We start from the raw sequence: 21,915 nt of genomic DNA on the forward strand, positions 1-21,915 counted from the left end.
CGAGGAGATCTGAAAAACAAAAAAGAACCAGGAAGCATCCACTAAACATCAACAATAAGAGAGCATATCTCAAGATGCTTGTAAACCTTTGTTGAGCTCAACGCCAGGGGCGTAACTATAATAGGGCAAGGAGAGACAGTTGTCTGGGGGCCCACTGCCTTGGGGGCCCCCCAGAGGCAAGTCACATGACTGACTCCCCCAGCCACGCACCCGCCTTGGCTTCCTTCACTTGTATTCATCCTCCGAAATTGATGTGAGTGTTAAGACCTGGAGCTACCAGAACAGCATGTCTTTCTCTAGTACCATTAAATGACTTGCATCGTCCACAATTTACAAAACCTTTAAAAAAATAATTTAGGATGATGTTCTATTGTGGCTCATAGGAGATATAAATATAAATATAAATATAAATATAAATATAAATTTTACTATGCTTTTTGTTACCACTATTCAGCCTCATTTAAGATTTCTTTACTTCATGAGCCGAACTTCAGTGGTGGGGGGCATTTTAAAATCTTGTCTCTGGGCCCACTCCAACCTTGCTACGCCCCTGCTCAACGCATTTCAGCCAAATGCCTTCCTCAGGGGCAATAATTTGTAATGACCTTACAAGAGATCTCTTGATAACAGTGCTGTTCATCCCTTTCATCTAACAGTCGAACCACCTCCCTGGCAGTTTTCCTGCTTCTGATGTATTTAAATAAATTTTTATTATTCCACTTGATGTTTTTAGCTATATGTTCCTTAAACACTCTTTTTGTGTCCCTTATTGTCTCATTGCATTTCTTTTGCCAGAATTTGTGTTCCTTTCTGTTCTCTTCATTTGTGCAGGACTTCCAGCTTATGTCCAGGAATAACAGTGTCCCACTGGCTCTCACTGTTCCACCATGTTTCCTTTATGCTCACTGTATCTGTGTTTTCATTAGTAACAGGTCCCTTTGGTACTGAAAGTGAGGTGGGTGATGCCAGAGATAGATCATTTACTGAGGCTATTCTCATGATGGGGGGAAACTGGGGAGCCCAGCCCAGTTTCCCCCCATTGTGAGAACCACAGGGCTCACAGGTGAGCCCAGTGGTTCTCTGGTGGCCTGCCAAAGAAGCCCTCCCCTTAAATGGGGTTAGTGGAGCGAGTGTTACACTAACCCTGTTTCCCCAATCATGAGTCACCACGATGCAGCTCCGTGCCATGGCGACTCGTGAGGAGACCCCTGCCAGGAGGCTAAAACAGGCCTCCGGGTCTCGGGGGTCTCCCCAGGATGCCCTGCATCGCATGAGGCATCCTGGGACTTCCAGGGACTGAGCGTCCCCTGATCCTTGCAGCACCTACTGGCTCTGTAACGGAGCTGGTAATCGTGTGGGCAGCCGATCCAGCCACCCAGCAACGAGTGACTGCTCGTCTGCGGAGAGAGCCCGGTAAGGCTCTCCACACTGCTCATGTGGAGAGCCTCACTGTGTGCTGTCTTGACTCCAGAATTATTCCCCCTGGGGAGGTTTGCCCGACAATCAATCTATTATAGTTTCAGTTCCATAATTAAAAACAACAACAAACCCATTTCATTTTGTCAAGTCTTTTTATTTTTCCGGTGTGATCTTAATTCTGTTTTACTTGTTGCTGTTTCTTTCAGTAGTATTTTACATTGTTTTATTTATTGGTTTTATTGTATGATTTTAAATTATGTTGTAAGACAATCTGGGTATTCCAGGATTGAAGGGCAAGGTATTAAATAGTTTAAATAAATAAATGGGGTTACAGCTTAAGGATGAGGAACTTGTGATGACTATTGCATGCCGCATAGTGATTGCTCAGCTGGTGTAGGGTGAGATAAAATAGACTTCCCAGTAAACCAAGAAAAGAGAAGAAAGCAGGAAATAGCTCAGCAAAACAGAAACATGAAGATCAGATGCAGTAGAATTTAAATTTAAATGGTGTGCGCACTGGTGAAGCGGCCAAGCCTCTGCCCCTCACCTTCCCCACTCCCTCAACACGAAGAGCCCCGAGGGCCGGCACGCGGGCACAGAAGTCACCCTCCCATCGCCGCACCTACCCACTCACCCTCGTGCAGTCTGTGCGGTGGCACTGAGCTGGGAAGCTCCTCCATGCCCTCATCCAGTGGTGCGGTGGGCACAGGCAGTGGTGAGGTAGCAGGAGGCCTCTGCAAGACAGAGCCCCCCCCGGAGGCCCCCCAGGATGGAGATAAGAGGGGGTTCGTTGTGGTGGTGGGGCTGCTAAGCCCTGCAGATCAGGTCCGGGCCGCACCACAATTACCGAGGTGCCCCCCTGAATTTACTGCAGTACGTGTGTTCAACATAATGCATGAATGACTGTACCTATGTACAAATCTGTACCCAGCTGTAAAAGTATCGAACATAACATATAAATGGGCCTCTTGTCTTCAGGCAAAGATGGTGTTGCCTAACAGCCCAACCCTATACATAAGGTTCAGTGGGACCTATACACACTCCCAGAAAAGGGTGTATAGGATTGAGGGCCCTTGTGCTAGTGTAGTTTCAGCCATGTTAACTAGCACATCTTGAAGTCCCAGCTATTACAGCGGTAGAAGGGCCAGGAATGGCACAGCTGTGCCTGTAAAATGATGCCTCCTCAGCAGGATCACACAGAATTCATGACTTCCTCCATGGTGTGGGGATAGCAATTAATGCCCTCGGCTGAGCGGCCTTGGTGGCTGATACTGTATGTTATGGAGACTGAGGAGGATTCTCTTCATTTTCTAAGTAGAGCTGTCACCCTATTCAAGAACTCTTGCAGCACAATCCTGTGCTGTGCACATGTGCATCGGCCACTTCTGGTATGACGGTGACCGGGGTGCAGGGAGGTACGCTGTAGCCCCACAGCATTGATTTTGGGGAGAGCGCCAGTTGGGGGAAGCAGTGGGACAGTTAAGTGGCACCCTCCCTGCCCCTTAAAGCGCCCCCCTGCCTCCGAACCAGCTCGAATGCTAGACTTCTAAACCAGTTTGGCGCTCCAGAAAAGGAGCACCCAACCAGTTTGTGAACATCCCTACCGGGTGGTGGGGAGTATTGGAAGTGAAGGACTATGCACTGTCTCTTGTCTCAATGACAGTGGAGGACAGACTAGTGAGTCAGAGGGCTAGAGGGTCATCTCTTCTCTACTGCTCTGACACTATCCCTTTGGAACGTAGATTGCTAATCTGAGGGTCACTTCCTCTCTCTCTTCTCTTCCTGTTCCTACTACCTTGCAACATGCAAGTTCCTCTCCCCTGAACCATGTGTGCAGAGATGCAGAATCCGTCTGCATCCAGCTAGCTAGCTAGATTAGAGATCCTAACTCCTCACTTTCCTATCTAGAATGGAGTTCTTTAATAAATGACATATACTGTATATTGATTTGAAACTATGAACTGGCTCCAAGTTGCTTTACTCTCAGCATACACGCATGCCTAACTAAATTCCGCTGTGTTGTGCCTCTGTGCACTCTGCTATAATGAAAAAGGGTTTCTCCTACCAGAGAGAATTCCCAACAGGGAGGACCTCTTTCAGCCTGTTTTAAGCATCTTGATTAGAAGTACAAAAATGTGGGGTTAGTAATCCTCTACCGTGAGATTTTAAGAACATGCAATGAAACCAATGATTAGAGAGCCTGGAATGAATTAAATTAAGTCTGCCCACGCTGACTGCATCATATTAAATAATGAAAACAAGAGGGGAATAAAAGAAATATTAGTTCTGGGAGTGAAGTGGGAGATAAATTCAATGATTGCAAGAGAAAAATAATAAAATAAGGAACAGCTAAGGGGAGAGAAGGGAAGTTAAGAAATAGGCAAGTTTCTAATCCTCATTCTGAAAGGACTCAGGCAGTTTATTTAACAAGACTGATCTTTTTTACATGCTCATTTTGAACAGCTTTCCAAATTCCCTTGAAAGCATTCTTTACATTCACTCTTCACATTCATTGTGTGGGGTTGATTTAGATAGCTTATCCTTGAGGAGCACACCCTCCTGCAGCCTTGATGAACCTTTCCCCAAATACTCGATGGCTTTCACAGGCATGCAGTTATTAGGTAAACCTCCCAAGCAACTCTTCTCTGGATTGCTGAGCTCATTGTATCACCCCTTGAGAAACCCAGCTGAAGGGAAGGGTGCATGTGTGTTGAGAGTGGTAGCCTCTCTATATACTTCCTTTCCTGAGCGTTTTCCAGATTACATGCTGCAATGTACTTGTAGCATATCCTCTAAGTGCCCCTCCAGATTGCCTGTGTTTCCACTTCGGTGTCACTGTGTTGTCAGCAGGGTGCTGTTCACATTTCCTATGCCTTGATTTGAATTTTAATGATGCGTTTTTGTCCTACAACATTATAAATGCACTGCAGGAAAGCAGAGGTATTTTTCTGTTGTAGGGAGCCTTTCCCCGCATTTTATGCATTGTCACATTTTGCAGTACGGACAGTTCTTGCTTCCTCTGCTGCAGGGAGAGAAACAGGCAGGGAGAAATCTTGGCTTTCCCCTCCTTTCCTCCCCCCTTTCCAGGCTCGCCAAAGGATTCCATTTTGCTCACGACTCCATTGGCCCAAATGGAGCAGGAGGAGGGGCAGATAAATGTGTTTCAATGAGAATATGGACAATCCTGACTGGATGATATGTTTCAGTGGATGGAAAATATGAATGGCCACCAGCTTACAACAAAGCATTAAACAACCCTTTACTCTCGTTTTGAAACCATTGCACTATTCCATCACAGTTTGCAACACATTAACTGTTGCAAATCTCATAGTCTGGAAAACTCCCTGGAAACTGATGGCCAGGATCCAGATGGGGATGAGAGAACACATACATCTGTCTTTAAATGAGGGAAAGTTGGATAGTTGTTCACAGTCTGTATTCTGTCCCCACACACGTTAGGTTGTCCAGTTAGCAAACTTCCATCAGATCTCACAGATTCACGTGATCAGACTTCAGTTGCATTGAAAACATAAGCAGAACAGCAGACTTTTGGATTTGTTGATGCTGTGTAGATGGTAAATGAAGGACTGAACAGGAGTAAATCAGGCAGAGGAGAAAGGGAGGTTTCCTAGCGCTTTACTTCAGGAGGAAGCGGCTTTAGTTAGGACGAATTAGGATGAGAGCAGATAAAGTGCATACTGTTTAAACGTAAATAAGCATAAATCGGACTAAAGTTGGGACTGTTCACATTGCTGCTTTTTATTATGGTTGGGGATGGGTCCCTATGGGTTTTCAAACCTCAGATTGTTCATGCAGCGTGCCCCCCATCCTCCTGGCCCATTTCTGGCCAATAGGGTCATAGAGGAGGTGGGGTGCCCCCAGGCTCGTACCGGCCCACATGGCAACAGGGCATATTCCCGGTGCGCCCTGCCCGCGCGGTGCCCCTGCACCCCAACTCCCACCCTTAATTACCTGTTCTGCTCTAAACCCGGCGCCCTCCTCACATACATTCCACCACCCTCTCAGTACCCCCAGTTTGACCCTGGGTGCCGCACTTCATCTATCCTCTTGGTTGGAGATGGAGTTCCAGTGCATTGAGCTTTTGCACCAACTATCCTAAATGACCACTAGGGGCATTGGGAGTAGAGGGAGTTAGTGAGGGTCTCCTTACCTGTCCCTGCTTCACCTCTACTCTATGACCCCTGCCTTGACTCCTCAGGTATTTCCTGTGGGAAGTCAGTCCTCTTCCTTTCCTCTTAGAGAGTAGATGGAAACATCTTTCTCTCCCTACCTTCTTATTATGTAGCTGATAGTTAGGATAGGTCTTTCCTATCTCAAATGTACTTAACCAATAATTTATTTAGTTCAGTTTAAATAATTTATTTAATAATTTATATTTAGTTTAGATTGTATAACAATCCCCATGTGTGTTCTTAAGATAACTGCAACAACTAAACTCTGTACCCTAGTCTGTAACTGGAGTGGGTAGCTTCCTTTTGGTGCTTTGCTAAATAATTACAAACCTCAACACTCTTTATACATTCACCTGTGTGCAGGCAGGGAAGAAGTACGTTTGTGTGCATGCGTGGTGGATGGCCTACATTTCCCCCCATGCAGTATCATGGCTTTATGCTGACTGCCTTCTCCTGCATTGAAAAAAAAAAATCATTAAAATCAATGGATTGATGGCTTCACTTAAAATTCAATATATAGGAACATAGGAAACTGCCATTTACTGAGTCAGACCATTGATCTATCTAGCTCAGTATTGTCTTCACAGACTGGCAGCGGCTTCTCCAAGGTTGCAGGCAGGAATCTCTCTCAGCCCCATCTTGGAGAAGCCAGGGAGGGAACTTGAAACCTTCTGCTCTTCCTGGAGCAGCTTCATCCCCTGAGGGGAATATCAGTACACAGACTCCTGTCAATGTCATCCTGCTAATGGATTCTTAAAGGGAAAACTAAAATTGTAAATATGCTGGGAGTCGGGACAAAACCCAACAGCAGTGTTAGTATTTTAGACAGTAACAATTTAGGTGCAGGGGACGTAAGAGTGAACAATGGATGAATGAAGCTGTGGTGGTGTCAACCCACTGTGAAGAGAGTTCCTGATTAAATAGTCCATCTGGAAGTGCTCAAATAAAGAGATGTGTTCAGCTTCTTGTTGTGTTGTGAGACTGGCTTATTCTTGTTGCTTGCTTGTGGTGAGATTGCACTGAGTTGACATCCGCCCAAGAAAAGTAGTTTGAGTAGTTAGAGCATAAAGCAGGCACAACAACAGTGTAGGGGGGGTTAGGGTTCACTTCACAAACTGAAGAGCTTGCCTACCTGCGGGGAGAGCTTATGCAACCTTCCCAGTCATTCTTGCAGGCACGTGTCTTCTTCCCCAACACAAACTCACAGGCTAGTCACAGGGCCAGTAGGGACCGTGTACAATTTCACAGCTCCACCTGCTGGCCATTTGTGGGCAATCTGTGATGAAAATTAAAGTTTTTTTAGTCTCTAAAGACATGATTTTCATCATGAATTGCTTGCAAATGGCCAGTAGATGGATCTGTGAAATTTGTGTGAGGTCCCTGCTAGCTGTGTCAGCAGCCCTTGGACTCACACTGGGAAAGAAGATGCAAGCCTCGGGAGTGTCTGGAGGCTCAGAGAAAAACAACACCATGGCTTTCATTGTTTGATGGTTAATAATTAACTGTTCCTCCTTGCAATATGTGGCAGAATAACAGTGTCATCTGCATAGAGCAGAATAGGCAACCATATATCTGCCAAAAATAGAACATAAATTGAACATGTAGATTTAACCCCTGCAGATGTTTAATTAGATAATTTGTATAGGTATTGTAATACCAGTCTCAATCTCAGTGATACATGCAACATTCTTTCTCACAATCTATTATATTGTATTACTATATTATAACCTGGCTGACCTTAGACCATAATAAAGATTGATTGATTGATTGATTGATTGATATAAGTATTAAACAGAAAAGTGGCCAGTATTCAGCCCTGCTTGACCCTCTTAAAGGTCGTAATTGGGTAAGAAATCTGGCCAGCACGATTACACCTTACTCTAAGTCTAATATTGTCATAAAAGTTTATATATCAGCAGCGGAATTTTTATCTCTTAAAAGAACCATGATGCCAGGATGGGAATCCACTGTCCTAGATATAGGGAGCCCATATCTAGTTTGGTCGAAAGGGACTAGAGGAAAGAGTTGTTCATCCATGTTCTCTCTATGCCATTTACATTTACATCCCAGAGAGAATGTTACCACATAGGAATGAGCCATATTCGGATTGTGCTGCCAGGTCCATTCTCTGTGAGGGCTCTTGAACCCTTAAAAGTTGCACAGAAGGGAGAGTTTTGTCAGGTGTGTGGCTTCTCCAATCCCTGGAGCACTTTGGTAGGAAAAACCGCCCTTGGCAGCCCTGCTTGTTTCTCACAGTGGAGCGTTTCTGGGTCCATTAATATAGGCAATAGGAATAATGGAAAATACAACATTAATCTGTCAAAAGATTCCACAGTTTATACAGCAGTTTCAAGCCTTGCTTGGCTCTAGCAGTGTCATGTGATTTTCTTAAGGCAAGTCCTTAAATTATGTAATTTTAACTTTTGATTAAAGGGAACCTTTCTAAAAGATAAACATTTATACTCCATGAATGGTAAGTTGGGGAAATGGTCCATGAGTGTCAAACTTTCCCAAGGCCAAATATTTCTTACTTGCTCCTGATTGTGTTGCAGAAGATAGGTTATAATTTTGTCTCTTTTTCATCCTATTTTCTGCCTTCTCACGTACTCCAATTTCCAGCTCAGCTGAAACTGCTGGAAAGAAATAGGATGGGGCCTGGGAGAGAAACTGCTGATGGAAGAATATGTTTATCAAGAGTTCCGATCACAGAAGATGGTGACTATTCTGTAGAAGGGCCTTGATGTCATCAGTTTGGACTCGTGGTATTTTCCACAATCTCTTTTGCTGGATAAAGGAAGACACTACAGGCTGTTACTTCATTCTCATTTCTGTAATGTGGGGTTACCAATGGTCATTTGGGTGTCATGAATTTCCCCAGGACTTTCTTGAAGGCTGCCTTCACATCTTTGTTGCGTAAGCTGTATATCATGGGGTTGACCAGAGGGTTGAGAACTGTGTAGAACAAAGCGTTTGCCTTGTCCCAGTCTGGCGTGTGCTGGGAGCTGGGCCGAGAATACATGAAGAGGATGGAACCATAGAAGAGGGAGACAGAGACTAGGTGGGCGGAGCACGTGGAGAAGGCCTTGCGCCTCCCAGCAGCTGAGTGAATGTGTATGATGGCTGCTACTATACCCACATAGGAGCTCAGAATGAGGGCAGTGGTTGCCACAACATTGCAACCAATGATGGTGGCTACAATGAGTTCATAGACCCTGGTATCATCACAGGCCATCTTCACAAGTGGTGGTGCATCACAAAAATAGTGGTTGATAATGTTGTTCCCACAGAAGTGTAGGCGGAAGGTGTTGCCTGTGTGTACAATGGCATTGACAAAACCAGCTACGTAAGACCCAACCACCAGCTGGATGCAGAGCTTTCTGGACATGACAGTGGCATAGAGAAGTGGGTTACAGATGGCCTTGTAGCGGTCGTATGCCATGGCAGCCAGCAGGAAGCACTCGCTGTAGGCCAAGCCAGCGGAGAAGAAGAACTGGGCAGCACAGCCGGCAAGGGACATGACCTTGTTCTTGGACACACAGTCAGACAAGATCCGTGGAGTGTAGACGGTGGAAAACCAGACATCTAGGAAGGAAAGGTTGCCAACAAAGAAGTACATGGGTGTGTGCAAGTGAGAATCTAGGTAGATCAGTGTCATCAGGCCCACATTTCCAGTCAGTGTTAGGATGTATGAAGCTAGGAACAGCACAAAGAAGATGATACGCAGAAGTGGATCTGTTGTGAAACCCACCATAACAAAATCAGTAACAAGCGTGCGATTGCCTTCCATTTCTATTGTCCCCATAGGACATATATTAACTGTTGATAGCAGAAAGAGAAATTGGAGTTTTCCTATTCAAACCAGCAGCATTACAGTAGGGGTGGACACACTTCCAGCTTGTGAAATCTACCGTGTAAGGGCAATAAATTAATATTGGTTTAAAAAACAAACAGATGAAGAACACTACAGCTGCAAAACCCAGTAATTAGCATAAGACCAACCATGGCAGAGAAAATGTTTTACTTGCAAGTTATTGTTATTAAAGACCTTTGAAAAGAGGCAACAAAGGGGAGACATGATCAAGGTGTAAATATTATGCATGGAATGGAGAGGGTAGACAAAGAGAAACTTTCTCTCTCACACACACACCTCTAGAACCAGGGGTCATCCCATGAAACTGAAGGTTGGGAAATTTAGGACCGACAAGAGGAAGTACTTTTTCACACAGACCATAATTAATCTATATGGAATTCTTTGCCATGGGATGTGGTGATGGCCAACAGCTTGGTTGGCTTTAAAAGGGGCTTAGACAAATTCATGGAGGACAGGCACGATGCCTCTCAATACCAGTTGCAGGGGAGCAACAACAGGAGAGAGGGCATGCACATATCTCTTGCCTGTGGGTTCCCCAGAGGCATCTGGTGGGCCACTGTGTGGAACAGGATGCTGGACTAGATAGGCCTTGGGCCTGGTTGGGCAGGGATGTTCTTATTTGAGTCAGCAACCTTTAATGTTTTAAACTTTTTGATTTTGTTTTAATTAATGTTTTACTTTCTGTTTTTATTTTGTTGTAAACCACACAGAGAGGTAAGTTTTGGTAGGTATAAAATATGTCAAATAAATAAATAAATAAATAAATAAATAAATAAATAAATAAAAAATAAAAAAATTTACTAACCTACTGAAAATCATCAAGAGGTATAGCAACAGATTCTCATTTTGTTTCTGCTACTTTCCGTATATCTGTCATGTTGAAAGTTGCATTGAAAATGCTTCTTATCTATTTGGTATGATTTTGCACATTACCAATGGAGCAGATAGGAACATAGGAAGCTGCCATATACTGAGTCAGACTATTGTTCTATCTAGCTCAGTATTGTCTTCACGGACTGGCAGCGGCTTCTCCAAGCTAGCAGGCAGGAATCTCTCTCAGTCCTATCTTGGAGAAGCCAGAGAGGGAACTTGAAACCTTCTGCTCTTCCCAGAGTGGCTTCATCCCCTGAGGGGAATATCTTGCAGTGCTCACACATCAAGTCTCCCATTCATATGTAACCAGGGCAGACCCTGCTTAGCTAAGGGGACAAGTCATGCTTACTACCAAAAGACCAACTCTCCTCTCCTAGATGAAAGCCTTTGTCTTAGAGCAAGTTCATGTGAGGGAAAGAAATGCTGAATCATCCCTGCGAGCTGCCTGGCTAGGCATCTCCTAAAACTATTCTGTATTATCGGTAGGTTCAAAAGGCTGTCACTGCCACCCCTCTTATCAACAGTGCTTGAACCTCCCTGGGCTTGGGGTGGAATCCCAGGGGAAACTCTCTTTATTTTGCTATTGGATAAATGCAACAATCTTCCACGTGCAAGCCTATACGTGGTGAGAAAACTGATAGCTGCTGTCTGTCTGAGGATGTTCTTGCACCATCCCCCTTCGCCCCTCCCTTTTCATGAGTTAAAAATGAACTCAGAGAGTCTTGTAAAAAGAAAAGAACTAAAAAAAATGTTTTATTCAGTTACTACAGACTGCTTCCATCTGAGGCTTCTCAACTTTTACATTCAAATAAGAATACTTAGTAGGATTGCAAAAATAGGTTGTTTTAATGCATGCTTAAATGTTTGTAGAGTCTTTTGAAACCCCTAGGTAGGATGGGTGTAGACTAGTGTTTCTTATTTTAATTACATTATAGGTAAACTATAATAATAGAACAGTATCAGGAATATGCAAAAGCATACACACCTAAGAAATAGAAATTCTAATGCAAAGTCTGACTAAACAAACAGTTCCCTAGACTAAATTTCCCTTTCCCTTGAACTCGCCAAACTCCAGATGAGAATTCAAGCTTCCTGCCCTCCTGTCTGTCAAGGATCAGCAGAGTTATTTTCCTGCAGTCATCCTCCAAGGCCACAAGTCCTCCTGAGCACCTCCCGTCTAGCCTCTTCTCTAACAAAGAACTCAATTCTTCCTGGCAACAGCTCTCTAGGTCCCACCTACCTGGTGTACAGACAGTCTCAAAAGTGAATAGGTTCAATGTCGAACCAGCTCAGTTTGAAGGTTTAGGTTCGAGCCAAAATGACCCCACCCCCAGTTCAGGGGTTTGATTAGCCTTTTAAAAACTTAACCCTCTGGGGGGCTTCTCCAAGATGGCAGGTGTGTGTATCCACAGAGGTTCCTCCTGCCTCCACCAGTCTTCCTTTAAAATTTGCCCAGTTCAGGCATCTTTGGCCCTTTCCAGGCCTATTCCCTGGTGAGGCAGCCATTTTGGAGGCCACTGCACCTGCGCAGTGGGACCCTGAGTAGCCTGGATACTTGTTCAAATCAAAGTATGAAATGTAGCTTCCAATGATGACCACCACCAACACAAACAGTGCTACTTTGTGCAACTCCTGGCAACCAGCCCTCTTAACTGCCCCCCCGCCCCAGTTAAACATGTTTAGCAGAGCACACACTCTGCTAACCCCATTTTTTGGTCATGTGTCACTGCGGCACAGTTCCACACTGCTGCAACTCACAAGTAGACCCCCAATCGGGAGGCTACAACAAGCCTCTTGGCATTGGGGGGCTCCCCAGAATGCCCTCTGCAGTCGCGTGGGGCATTCTGGGACTTCCGGTACTTTTGGGGCATCCTGGGACTTCCAGGGGCCAGGAGGCCCCTGATCCCCGCTGCCCCAACTGGCTCTGTGACGGGACTGGTTATCATGTGGGCGAGCTGCCTGCAGGCTCTCCACACTGCTTCTGTAGGCTCTCCACACTGCAGGCTCTCCACCTCCTGCAGGCTCCCCACACTGCTCGTGCAGAGAGCCTCCATTAATGCAACCAATAACAAGTTTAGAAACTAAGGTGGTTCTTTGCCCTCTCAGATCTATCTATCTATCTATCTATCTATCTATCTATCTATCTATCTATCTATCTATCTATCTATCTATCTATCTATCTCTAATTTGTACACTGTCCCAAACTTTAGTCTCTGGGAGGTTAACAATAGCATAAAACAAGTTAAAACATATACAAAAACTTTAAACCATGTAACAATTTAAAAATCATCCACAAATTAAAACCTTAAATTTTCTAAAGAATTGAAAAAGCTTGGGTGAAGAGGTGGGTTTTCAAATGCTTTTTAAAAAAATTGTCAGATGTGGTTGGGGGATATATACAATGATATATCTTGTATTTCATTGTATATCTACAGCAATATATCTTGGAAGGTTTCAAAACATTTTCTGAGTCCTATGTATCACTGAGCTACACTTAGATTATGTCTGCATTTTATGATTTACAGTCATATCTTCTCTCAGCCTCCTTTTTGTTAATCTGTTCCAGCGTTTCCAGCTTCTTCTCTAACCTTAGAGCAGGAGTTCTGTTAATTCTATCTGCAAACCTTCAAACTGACCAAACAAACATTGAATGCACTATTCCAGTACCTTGCACAATGGTTACATGCCTTATCTCTGCTCATAAATAATAATAATAATAATAATAATAATAATAATTTGATTTCTATACCGCCCTTCCAAAAATGGCTCAGGGCGGTTTACAAAGAGAAATAACAAACAAATAAATAAGATGGAACCCTGTCCCCAAAGGGCTCACATTCTAAAAAGAAACATAGATACATATCTTATGTACATATAATGAAAACTCAACTGTGGAGAATGTTGAGAATAACTGGGAAAGGGAATGCCATAATTGATAGGTGAATGTTGAAAAGAATAATAAGGTGACAGACCAGAAAATGTCTACCATCTCTAATTCTCCACATTTTCTGATTTTCACCAGATGCCTGTAGGTTTACTGAAATTGCTGACAAGCTCTGCATGTTGGGCATTTACTATTACCCTCCCCACCTCTTATAATGTATCTTAAATCACTCTATAGCTGGCTACAGTTCTGTGAGCATACGCTTGTATAGCTTGAGCCTTTCAGCAACATGAGAAACTAGGAAGCCAGGAAATGGGTTGCTTATGATTGTTCTGTTGTGGTTTTGCAGATAAAACAGTTTGATTTAGAAAAAGGAGAAGCAGTCCCTTGAAAAGAGGAAAGGGAATGGGAAGCAAAGAGCCAGTTTTTCAGTAGGGGGCATGAATTCTCCCCTTTGCTTAGCAGAGTCCACCTTGGCTTGCATTTGGATGGGTGGCTACATGTGAGCACTTTCTGCTGTAAGATATTCCCCTTAGAGGACAGGGCCATAGCTAAGCCTCACTCAGTGGCAGGACATCTGCTTGCCTGCAGAAAGTCTCAGATACAATCTCTGGCATCTGCACGAAACCTTGGAGAGCTGCTGCCAGTCACTGTAGACAATACTGAACTAGATGGACCTAAATCACATACAATTTAGGCTACCCAAGCCAAGATAATCCTGGAGAGAATCTATCTATGTGGTTGCTAAGAGTCGACACGACTTGACGGCAATCAATCAATCAATCAATCAGTCAATCAAGTATTATAAAGGGAAGCTCAAAGAGTGGGACCCAATAGTGGGATTTTAGAGTCACAGGATCATCTCCACACATCTCCACACAAACCAAGAGCAACTGGTCTTACCTTTAAGAAGTGTAGTGTGTTTTCCTGACAACTCTTATAAGTATTTTATATTGGGCTTATAAGGTATTTTATAATGAAAGTTTTTTGTTTTTAACTCAAGGTGACCACAATGCTCTCCCAAGTTTCTCTAAAGTCAATGTATTTCAGTCAGCTCCCCATGTGAACAATTAAAATGATTTTTTCCTCTTGCTGATTTGAGGTGGGAATAGTCATATTAAGCTGCTGAATACGTTTCTCTCTCCTCTCCCTCGGATATTTCATACTAAAGAAGGACAAAACATCACCATCCCTTGGGCTGTGAGGTCTTCATGTGAAGAATCAACGGCACCCTAAATTATTGCATCTTGACACCTAAAAAGCTGTTAGGATCCTCCCTTCCTATGAGACTTCTCCTGTAAATGCATATTTGACAATAATAACAGAGAGTTGATTCCAAATCTGAAATGCAACTTGAAAGGAAAAATGTGTTGTGTGCATTTGTTCAAACGTCGATTGATGTCTGTCTTTCTATCTCTCTATCTCTCATATTTCTATACCGCCTGATACAAACATCTCTAATAATAAAACAGTTAAAATTAACAAAACTAATAAAATAAGATCATAGATAAAAACACATTAACTTTAAAAAAAACCTCAGTTAAAAGCCTGAGAGAACAGGTACATTTTTAGTGTTATCCTGAAAACAAACAGAGAAGGAGATGCTCTTATTTCAAGAGGGAGCATATTCCAAAGCCCTGGGGTAGCCACAGAGAAGGCCCAGTCCTGAGTCACCACCAAATGAGCCGGCAGCAACTGTAACCAGACCTTTCCAGATGCAACAGGGTTCCTGACAAAGGAGGCACTCTCTTAAATATCCTGGGCCCAAGCCATTAAGGGTTTTTAAAGTAATAACCAGCACTTTGTATTTCACACTGAAGCCTATTGGCAGCCAGTCAGTTCTTTCAAAATTGGTGTTATTGTTGGAGCTAGGTCCCTGGCAGCATCTGCTCTCAGCTGCAATGTCTCATAGTGACCACTGGGGTTTTTTTAGGGTAATGGATAAAAGTGTTGGACTCCTCTCCTCTTTGTTCTTCCAGTGTTAGTCTCCATTTTGTCTCTCCAGAGATGGCTGTTGGTGTTTTTTGCTCTTTCTCTTCATCCATGAGCGACAGCTGAAATTAAGCTGCAGGCTTTTTCACATTTGTTTGTAACCTTTTCTTTAAATAAATCCTCGTAGTTACTGAAGAGCTAGTAGTTACGTAAATACTGAAGAGCTGTCTCAAGACCTCTTGTTTTGCTGCTTTCTCACCAAACTGGTTTTGCTTTGCTAGTTGGGGACTGAACTGCCATTCTTCCCCTACAAATGGTTATGGGCCCAGAAGCCAGTAAATAAAAGAAAAAAGCCTAGACAGTTAAATAGAAAGCAAAACAAAGATAAAAGCTTTGTAAATGGAGATAGCACAAGGATTCCAGATGACTGAAAAGCTGCATGGTCCTGAGTATGAGTTCTGATATTTCAAGATGGAGATAATCCTCAAGAGTCATGGACTTGGCAGTGTTCTGTGCACCCAGCTTCCTGCAGATGCAGGAAAGGAGCAGAAAGAATGGGACAGAGCAGATGAAAAGGCATCAGGAATGATTTGCTTGGCGGTGAGTGATCTAGTCATAGTGCATCTAAGAGACAAAGATGTGATACGTGAGAAACTCTGAAGGGGTTATATAAAAAGAAGTCTGTGGTTTTCAAAGTGCACCTAGTAAGAAAACTGAATAATAAAAGGCTTAGAGAAGGAGAAAGTCTGTCCAAGCACATAAATGAAATGTTAGAAATATCTAGGCAACTACAAGCTCAAGAAGTAATCATACCAGATGCAGTTTTGATAGGATTGCTGTTGAATAGTTTGCCACATTACTTTGATAGTGCGACTAGTGCCTTGGAAGTCAAGGAGGATGCAGACGTACAATTTGTAATTAACCATCTAGAGCAGGAATTCTCAACCTTGGGTCCCCAGATGTTGTTGGACTTCAACTCCCATAATCCCCAAACAAAGGCCATTGGGGCTCGGGATTATGGGAGCGGAAATCCAATAACATCTGGAGACCCAAGGTTGAGAATCTCCGGTCTAGAGGACTTTGATTTGAGCAGAAGGGAGGCAACCAAAGGAAAGTGAAGAAAATGCATTTAGAACCTTGCAAAGAAATAAGAAATCCTTTATTTATGGAAGTCCCAAACACTTGCAGAATAAATGTCCCAAGAATAAACAGTTTGCAGATAAAACACAAGCAAAACAAAGTTGCAAAGAGAGTGAGTCATCTGGGAACACAGAGTACAGAACTTACAAGCAATCAGGGACTAAAGCTAATAAGCAAAGAATATACCTTGCAAGAACAGATAAAGTTTTGGAAGCGAAGTCTGAGAAATGCAGCAGTGGCATTTGCATTGACTCAGATGCTACAAGCAACCTGATTAGAGAAAGGGAGAGATTGATAAACCTAGATACATGTTGTAAAATCTCTATATATTTGGCAAATGGAAAACTGATGTATACAGAAGAGAAAGGATTTGCGCAGTTGCTCTGCAAACTGGAGAAAGGAGAAACCATTGGATTAAGAATTGAAGAAGCTTTGTATGTGCCTACCCTAGAAACAAGTCTGATGTCTGTAAAATATGCTACAGAAAGGGACTACAAAGTAAAATTTAAAGGAAAACACTATTTCATTACTCATAAACAAGAATTGCTTATGAAAGCAGTTTTACAAGATAATGGATTGTTTGAAGTAGAATGTGTGACTGAATAGGCCAAAACTGAAGGAATGCACACACATAGGATGTCAGAATTTGCGGCACAGAAAGTTTGACCATAAATATGCCAAAATGTTTAGGCTCAAAATGTTAGGCTGAAAAGTTGGATTTGGTAAAGGGTCTAAAAATAGCCCCCTGCAGCACAGAATCAAAGTGTGCATGCTGTATAAGAGCAAAGGCAACATGGCCTGCTTTTCTTGCACACAAAGAAAGAAAAACACAGCATCCTTTGGATCTGATTCATAGTGATGTTTGTGGACCTATGCAAGTTAATACATCAGGAAGGAATAAATATGTTCTTACTTTCATTGATGACTATTCTAGATACACATATACATACCTGTATTAGAAAGACTAAAATAATATGTTGCAAGAGTGAGGAACAAGTTTGGGAGAAAGCCACAGATCCTCTGCACTGACAATAGTGGTGAATACACTGGGAATGATGTCATAAGATTCCTAAAGGAGGAGAGCATTGAACACCAAAAGACTGTTCCTTATACTCCGGAGAAAAATGCAGCAGCAGAAAGAAAAAAACTGTTCTCTCATGGAAATGACCAGATGCATGCTTGTAGATGCTGGTTTGGCTCTAAATTTTGGGGAGAGGCAGTGATGACTGCTACTTACCTGCAAAACAGATTGTCAACAAAGGCCATAGGCACAATCACACATGAGCTATGGCATGGCAACAAGCCCACTTTGAGTCATATAAGAGTGTTTGAATCTAAAGCATACACTGATATACCAAAAGCCAGAAGGACCAAATTCAACTGTAGATCTGAGAAAGGAATACTTGTTGGCTATTCCATAGGATGTAAAGGATATAGGATTTTAGATCTTGTCACAGAAGCAATTAAAATATGCAATGTAGCATACTTCAGTGAAAATGAAAAACCAAGCACTAATGAACTGCCAAACTTAGAGCCCAATTTTCAGTTGAAGAAAGAATCAAGACAATATGACCAAAAGGAAGGATCCACCGTAAGTCTTATACCTGGCAGCGATTCAGCAGAAGAGAATGCTGATGATGAACAAAGGGTGTGATGTTCAACATGACAAAATAAAGCAGGTCCACCTAAGAAACTTTCCTACATTGCAAAGGGAGAAAGGTTTCAAGAACCGAGCACATGGAAAGAAATTGATAACTTACCAGCAACTGAAGCACAAAACTGGAAGGAAGCTGCAAAAGAAGAAATGGAATCATTGCACAAAAATAACACATGGACACTCACAGAGCTACCAGAGGGAAGAAAGACTGTGGGGTGGTTTCTTAAAATGCAAAATAGCAATAGCAATAGCAATAGCACTTACATTTATATACCGCTCTATAGCTGGAGCTCTCTAAGCGGTTTACAATGATTTAGCATATTGCCCCCAACATTCTGGGTACTCATTTTACCGACCTCGGAAGGATGGAAGGCTGAGTCAACCTTGAGCCCCTGGTCAGGATCGAACTTGTAACCTTCTGGTTACAGGGCGGCAGTTTTACCACTGCGCCACCAGGGGTAAATGCAGAAGGAGATATCCAGTGTTACAAAATGAGACTGGTGGCAAAGGGATTCTTGCAAATATATGAGGAAGATTATGATGAGACATTTGCTCCCATTGTAAAACACACCTCAATAAGGACACTCCTAAGCATTGTAGCAGCAAAGAAAATGCAAGTGGATCACATAGACATCAAAACTGCATTTCTTCATGGAGACATCAAAGAAGATATTTATATGGAGCAGCCTCCAGGATTTGTAGAACCTGGTAAAGAAAAACTTGTGTATAAGCTGCAGAAAAGTATTTATGGACTAAAGCAGGCTGCAAGAGCCTGGAATGTCAAATTAAACCAATTGCTAGTCAATGAGAGATTTACTCAAGGAAAGGCTGACCCTTGCCTGCACTCGAGGCTCAGATGGACCTATATATTTACTTCCATTAATGATCTGATAATTTGTTATGAAAATAGAGAGGATAGCCTTGAAATAATAAAGCACCTGAATAGTGAGATAGAAGTAAAAGAACTTGGGCCTGTTTCACACTATCTTGGGATACACATAGAGAGAGAAGAGGATGGAAGCTATTTGCTTAACCAAAAACAGAAAATAAATGATTTACTAGAGTATTTGGGATTTACAGAGGCCAAAGAAATGAGTACACCTATGGAAACAGGTTACCTAAAACAGAAGGAGGAGAGTAAACTTCTGCCAGACAACAGTGAGTACAGGAGAGTGATTGGAAAACCTTTATATATAGCTATGATAACAAGATGGGATATAGCAACATCTGTGGGAATTTTGAGTAGGAAAGTAAGCACACCCAGCAAAGATGACTGGACTGTGGTAAAGAGACTAGGCAGGTATCTAAAAGGGACAATCCATCTAAAATTAAAGTTGCCTGCTAATAGTGGATCCAAGTTAGTAGGTTATATGGATGCTGACTGGGCTGAGGATCAAACAGACCAGTGGTTATGTATTCTTTTATGGTGGTGGAGCAGTCAGTTGGTGTAGCTGCAAGTGGTCAATAGCTGCTCTCTCATCTACTGAGGCAGAATATGTATCTGCCACTCAAGCATGTAAAGAGGTGGTGTGGCTGCATAAGCTAATGTCGGATTTCAACATAGACGAACCAAAACCCACTGAGATGTTCAAGGATAATAAAAGCTGCATCCAGATCTCACAAATGGAGAAAATTAAATTTAGAACAAAACACATTGAAACAAAACCAGTGGGATGCACAAGAAAAGGGATTGTAAAACTGATCTATTGTCCAAGTGAACAAATGGTAGCAGATGTGCTAACTAAGCCGTTGCCCAGGGATTATTTCAAAACCTTGAGAGAGAAGTTGGGACTTATAGACATCAGCATGAGCTGATGAGAAGGAGTTTTAGAGCTAAGACCCTGGCAGCATCTGCTCTCAGCTACAATGTCTCATAGTGACCACTAGGGTTTTTGAGGGTAATGGATAAAAGTGCTGGACTCCTCCCCTGTTTGTTCTTCCAGTGTTAGTCTCCATTTTGTCTCTCCAGAGATGGCTGGTTTTTTGTTCTCTCTCTTCAGCCATGAGCTACAGCTGAAATTAAGCTGCAGGAGCACACCCAAGCTACATACCTGATCTTTCAGGGGGAATGTAACCCCATCCAGAACAGGGACATCTAAAACATCTCTTGGGTCCCCCCCCCTCAATACCTCTGTTTTATTTGGATTAAGCCTCAGTTTGCTATCCCTCATCCAGCCCATGACTGCCTCCAGGCAGGCATTTAGGGAAGTTATGCAATTTCCTGGTGAAGTTTGTATGGAGAAATAGATCTGGGTGCCATCAGGACATTGATAAATCAAATTCCTTGATGATCTCTCCCAGAGGTTTCATGTAGATGTTAAAGAGCATTGGAGATTGTATGTAACCTTGTGGAACTCCATACTCTAATTCTCACTTTGCAGAGCAACAGTCTCCAAGCGACACCATCTGGAATCTGCCAGAGAGGCAGGAACGGAACCACTGCAAAACAATGCCTCTGGACAAGGATCAAGAGAACAGGTCGTACCCCACACTTTGTCATATGGAAGTGGTCCCATTTAGAATAAAACAAATATGAAAGAAGTGTGTCCTTTTACAGTTGTTTAATTGATAGCCACAGATTGCCAGCAGATGGTCTTTATTTATTTTATTTATTTTTGCATTTATATACCGCCTTTCATTAAAAAGATAACCCCAAGGCGGTTTACAAAAGTTAAAAACATACAATAAAAACACAATAAAAACATCATATTAAAAGTACAAAAACATATAAAAACAGGCATAAAAACAACACAACAAATACAACAAATAGAAACACAGAGAAGCCGCAGTAGAAAACAATCATGTAAAAGCCTGGGTAAAAAGCCAAGTCTTTAAAAGCTTTCTAAAAGCCGTGATGGAGTCCGAGGAACGAATGGCCGCTGGGAGAGCATTCCAGAGTCTGGGGGCAGCAACAGAGAAGGCCCTGTCCCGAGTGCACGACAACCGGGCCTCCCTCATTGTCGGCACCCGGAGCAGGGCCCCCTCAGATGTCCTCGTCAGGCGGGCAGCAACCCTTGGGAGCAGGCGGTCCCTCAAATACCCTGGGCCCAAACCGTTTAGGGCGTTAAAGGTCAAAACCAGCACCTTGAATTGGACCCGGAAACGAACCGGCAGCCAGTGCAGCTCTTTCAAAATGGGAGTGACATGTTCCCAACGGGCAGCTCTGGATAAAACCCTCGCTGCCGCGTTTTGCACTAGCTGCAGTTTCCGGATATTCTTCAAGGGCAGCCCCACGTAGAGCGCGTTACAGTAATCCAGCCGCGACGTGACTAAGGCGTGGGTAACCGTGGCCAGATCTGCCTTCTCGAGAAAGGGACGCAGCTGGCGCACCAGCCGAAGCCGTGCAAAGGCACCCCTGGCCACCGCCTCCACCTGAGCCTCCAAAAGCAGAGCCGGGTCCAGTAGTACCCCCAAGCTGCGTACTTGCTCCTTCAAGGGGAGTGCAAGCCCATCCAGAACCGGTAAAATCTCCTCATCCCGATTGGCTCTCCTACTGACCAACAGTACCTCCGTCTTATCCGGATTCAGTTTCAGTTTGTTAGCCCACATCCAACCCATCACGGCCTCCAACCCCCGATTCAGGACATCCACCGCCTCCCTAGGATCAGATGACAAGGAGAGATAGAGCTGAGTGTCATCCGCATATTGCTGACAACTCAGTCCAAATCTCCGGATGACCTCTCCCAGCGGCTTCATGTAGATGTTAAACAGCATGGGGGACAAGACCGATCCCTGCGGGACCCCACAGGCCAACGGCCAGGGGGCCGAGCAGTAGTCCCCCAGCACCACCTTCTGAACCCTCCCCTCAAGAAAGGACCGGAACCACTGCAACGCAGTGCCTCCGATTCCCATACTCGAGAGGCGGCCCAGAAGGATACCATGGTCGATGGTATCGAACGCCGCCGAGAGGTCCAGCAGAACCAACAGGGACGCACTCCCCCTGTCT

The 21,915-nt window shown here is 43.5% G+C and overlaps 1 protein-coding gene across 1 annotated transcript; it reads right to left on the reverse strand.

Moving 5' to 3' along the window:
- Nucleotides 1-8,276: 8,276 nt before the first annotated feature.
- Nucleotides 8,277-9,531, reverse strand: LOC128349097 (olfactory receptor 9G4-like). The gene has a single exon (XM_053305025.1). It carries the CDS (start codon nucleotides 9,412-9,414, stop codon nucleotides 8,464-8,466), a length of 951 nt encoding a protein of 316 aa, XP_053161000.1. The 5' UTR covers nucleotides 9,415-9,531; the 3' UTR covers nucleotides 8,277-8,463.
- Between the last annotated feature and the right edge of the window lie 12,384 nt (nucleotides 9,532-21,915).

Source organism: Hemicordylus capensis, chromosome 1, assembly GCF_027244095.1.
Source record: "Hemicordylus capensis ecotype Gifberg chromosome 1, rHemCap1.1.pri, whole genome shotgun sequence".
Taxonomy (NCBI): Eukaryota; Metazoa; Chordata; class Lepidosauria; order Squamata; family Cordylidae; genus Hemicordylus; species Hemicordylus capensis.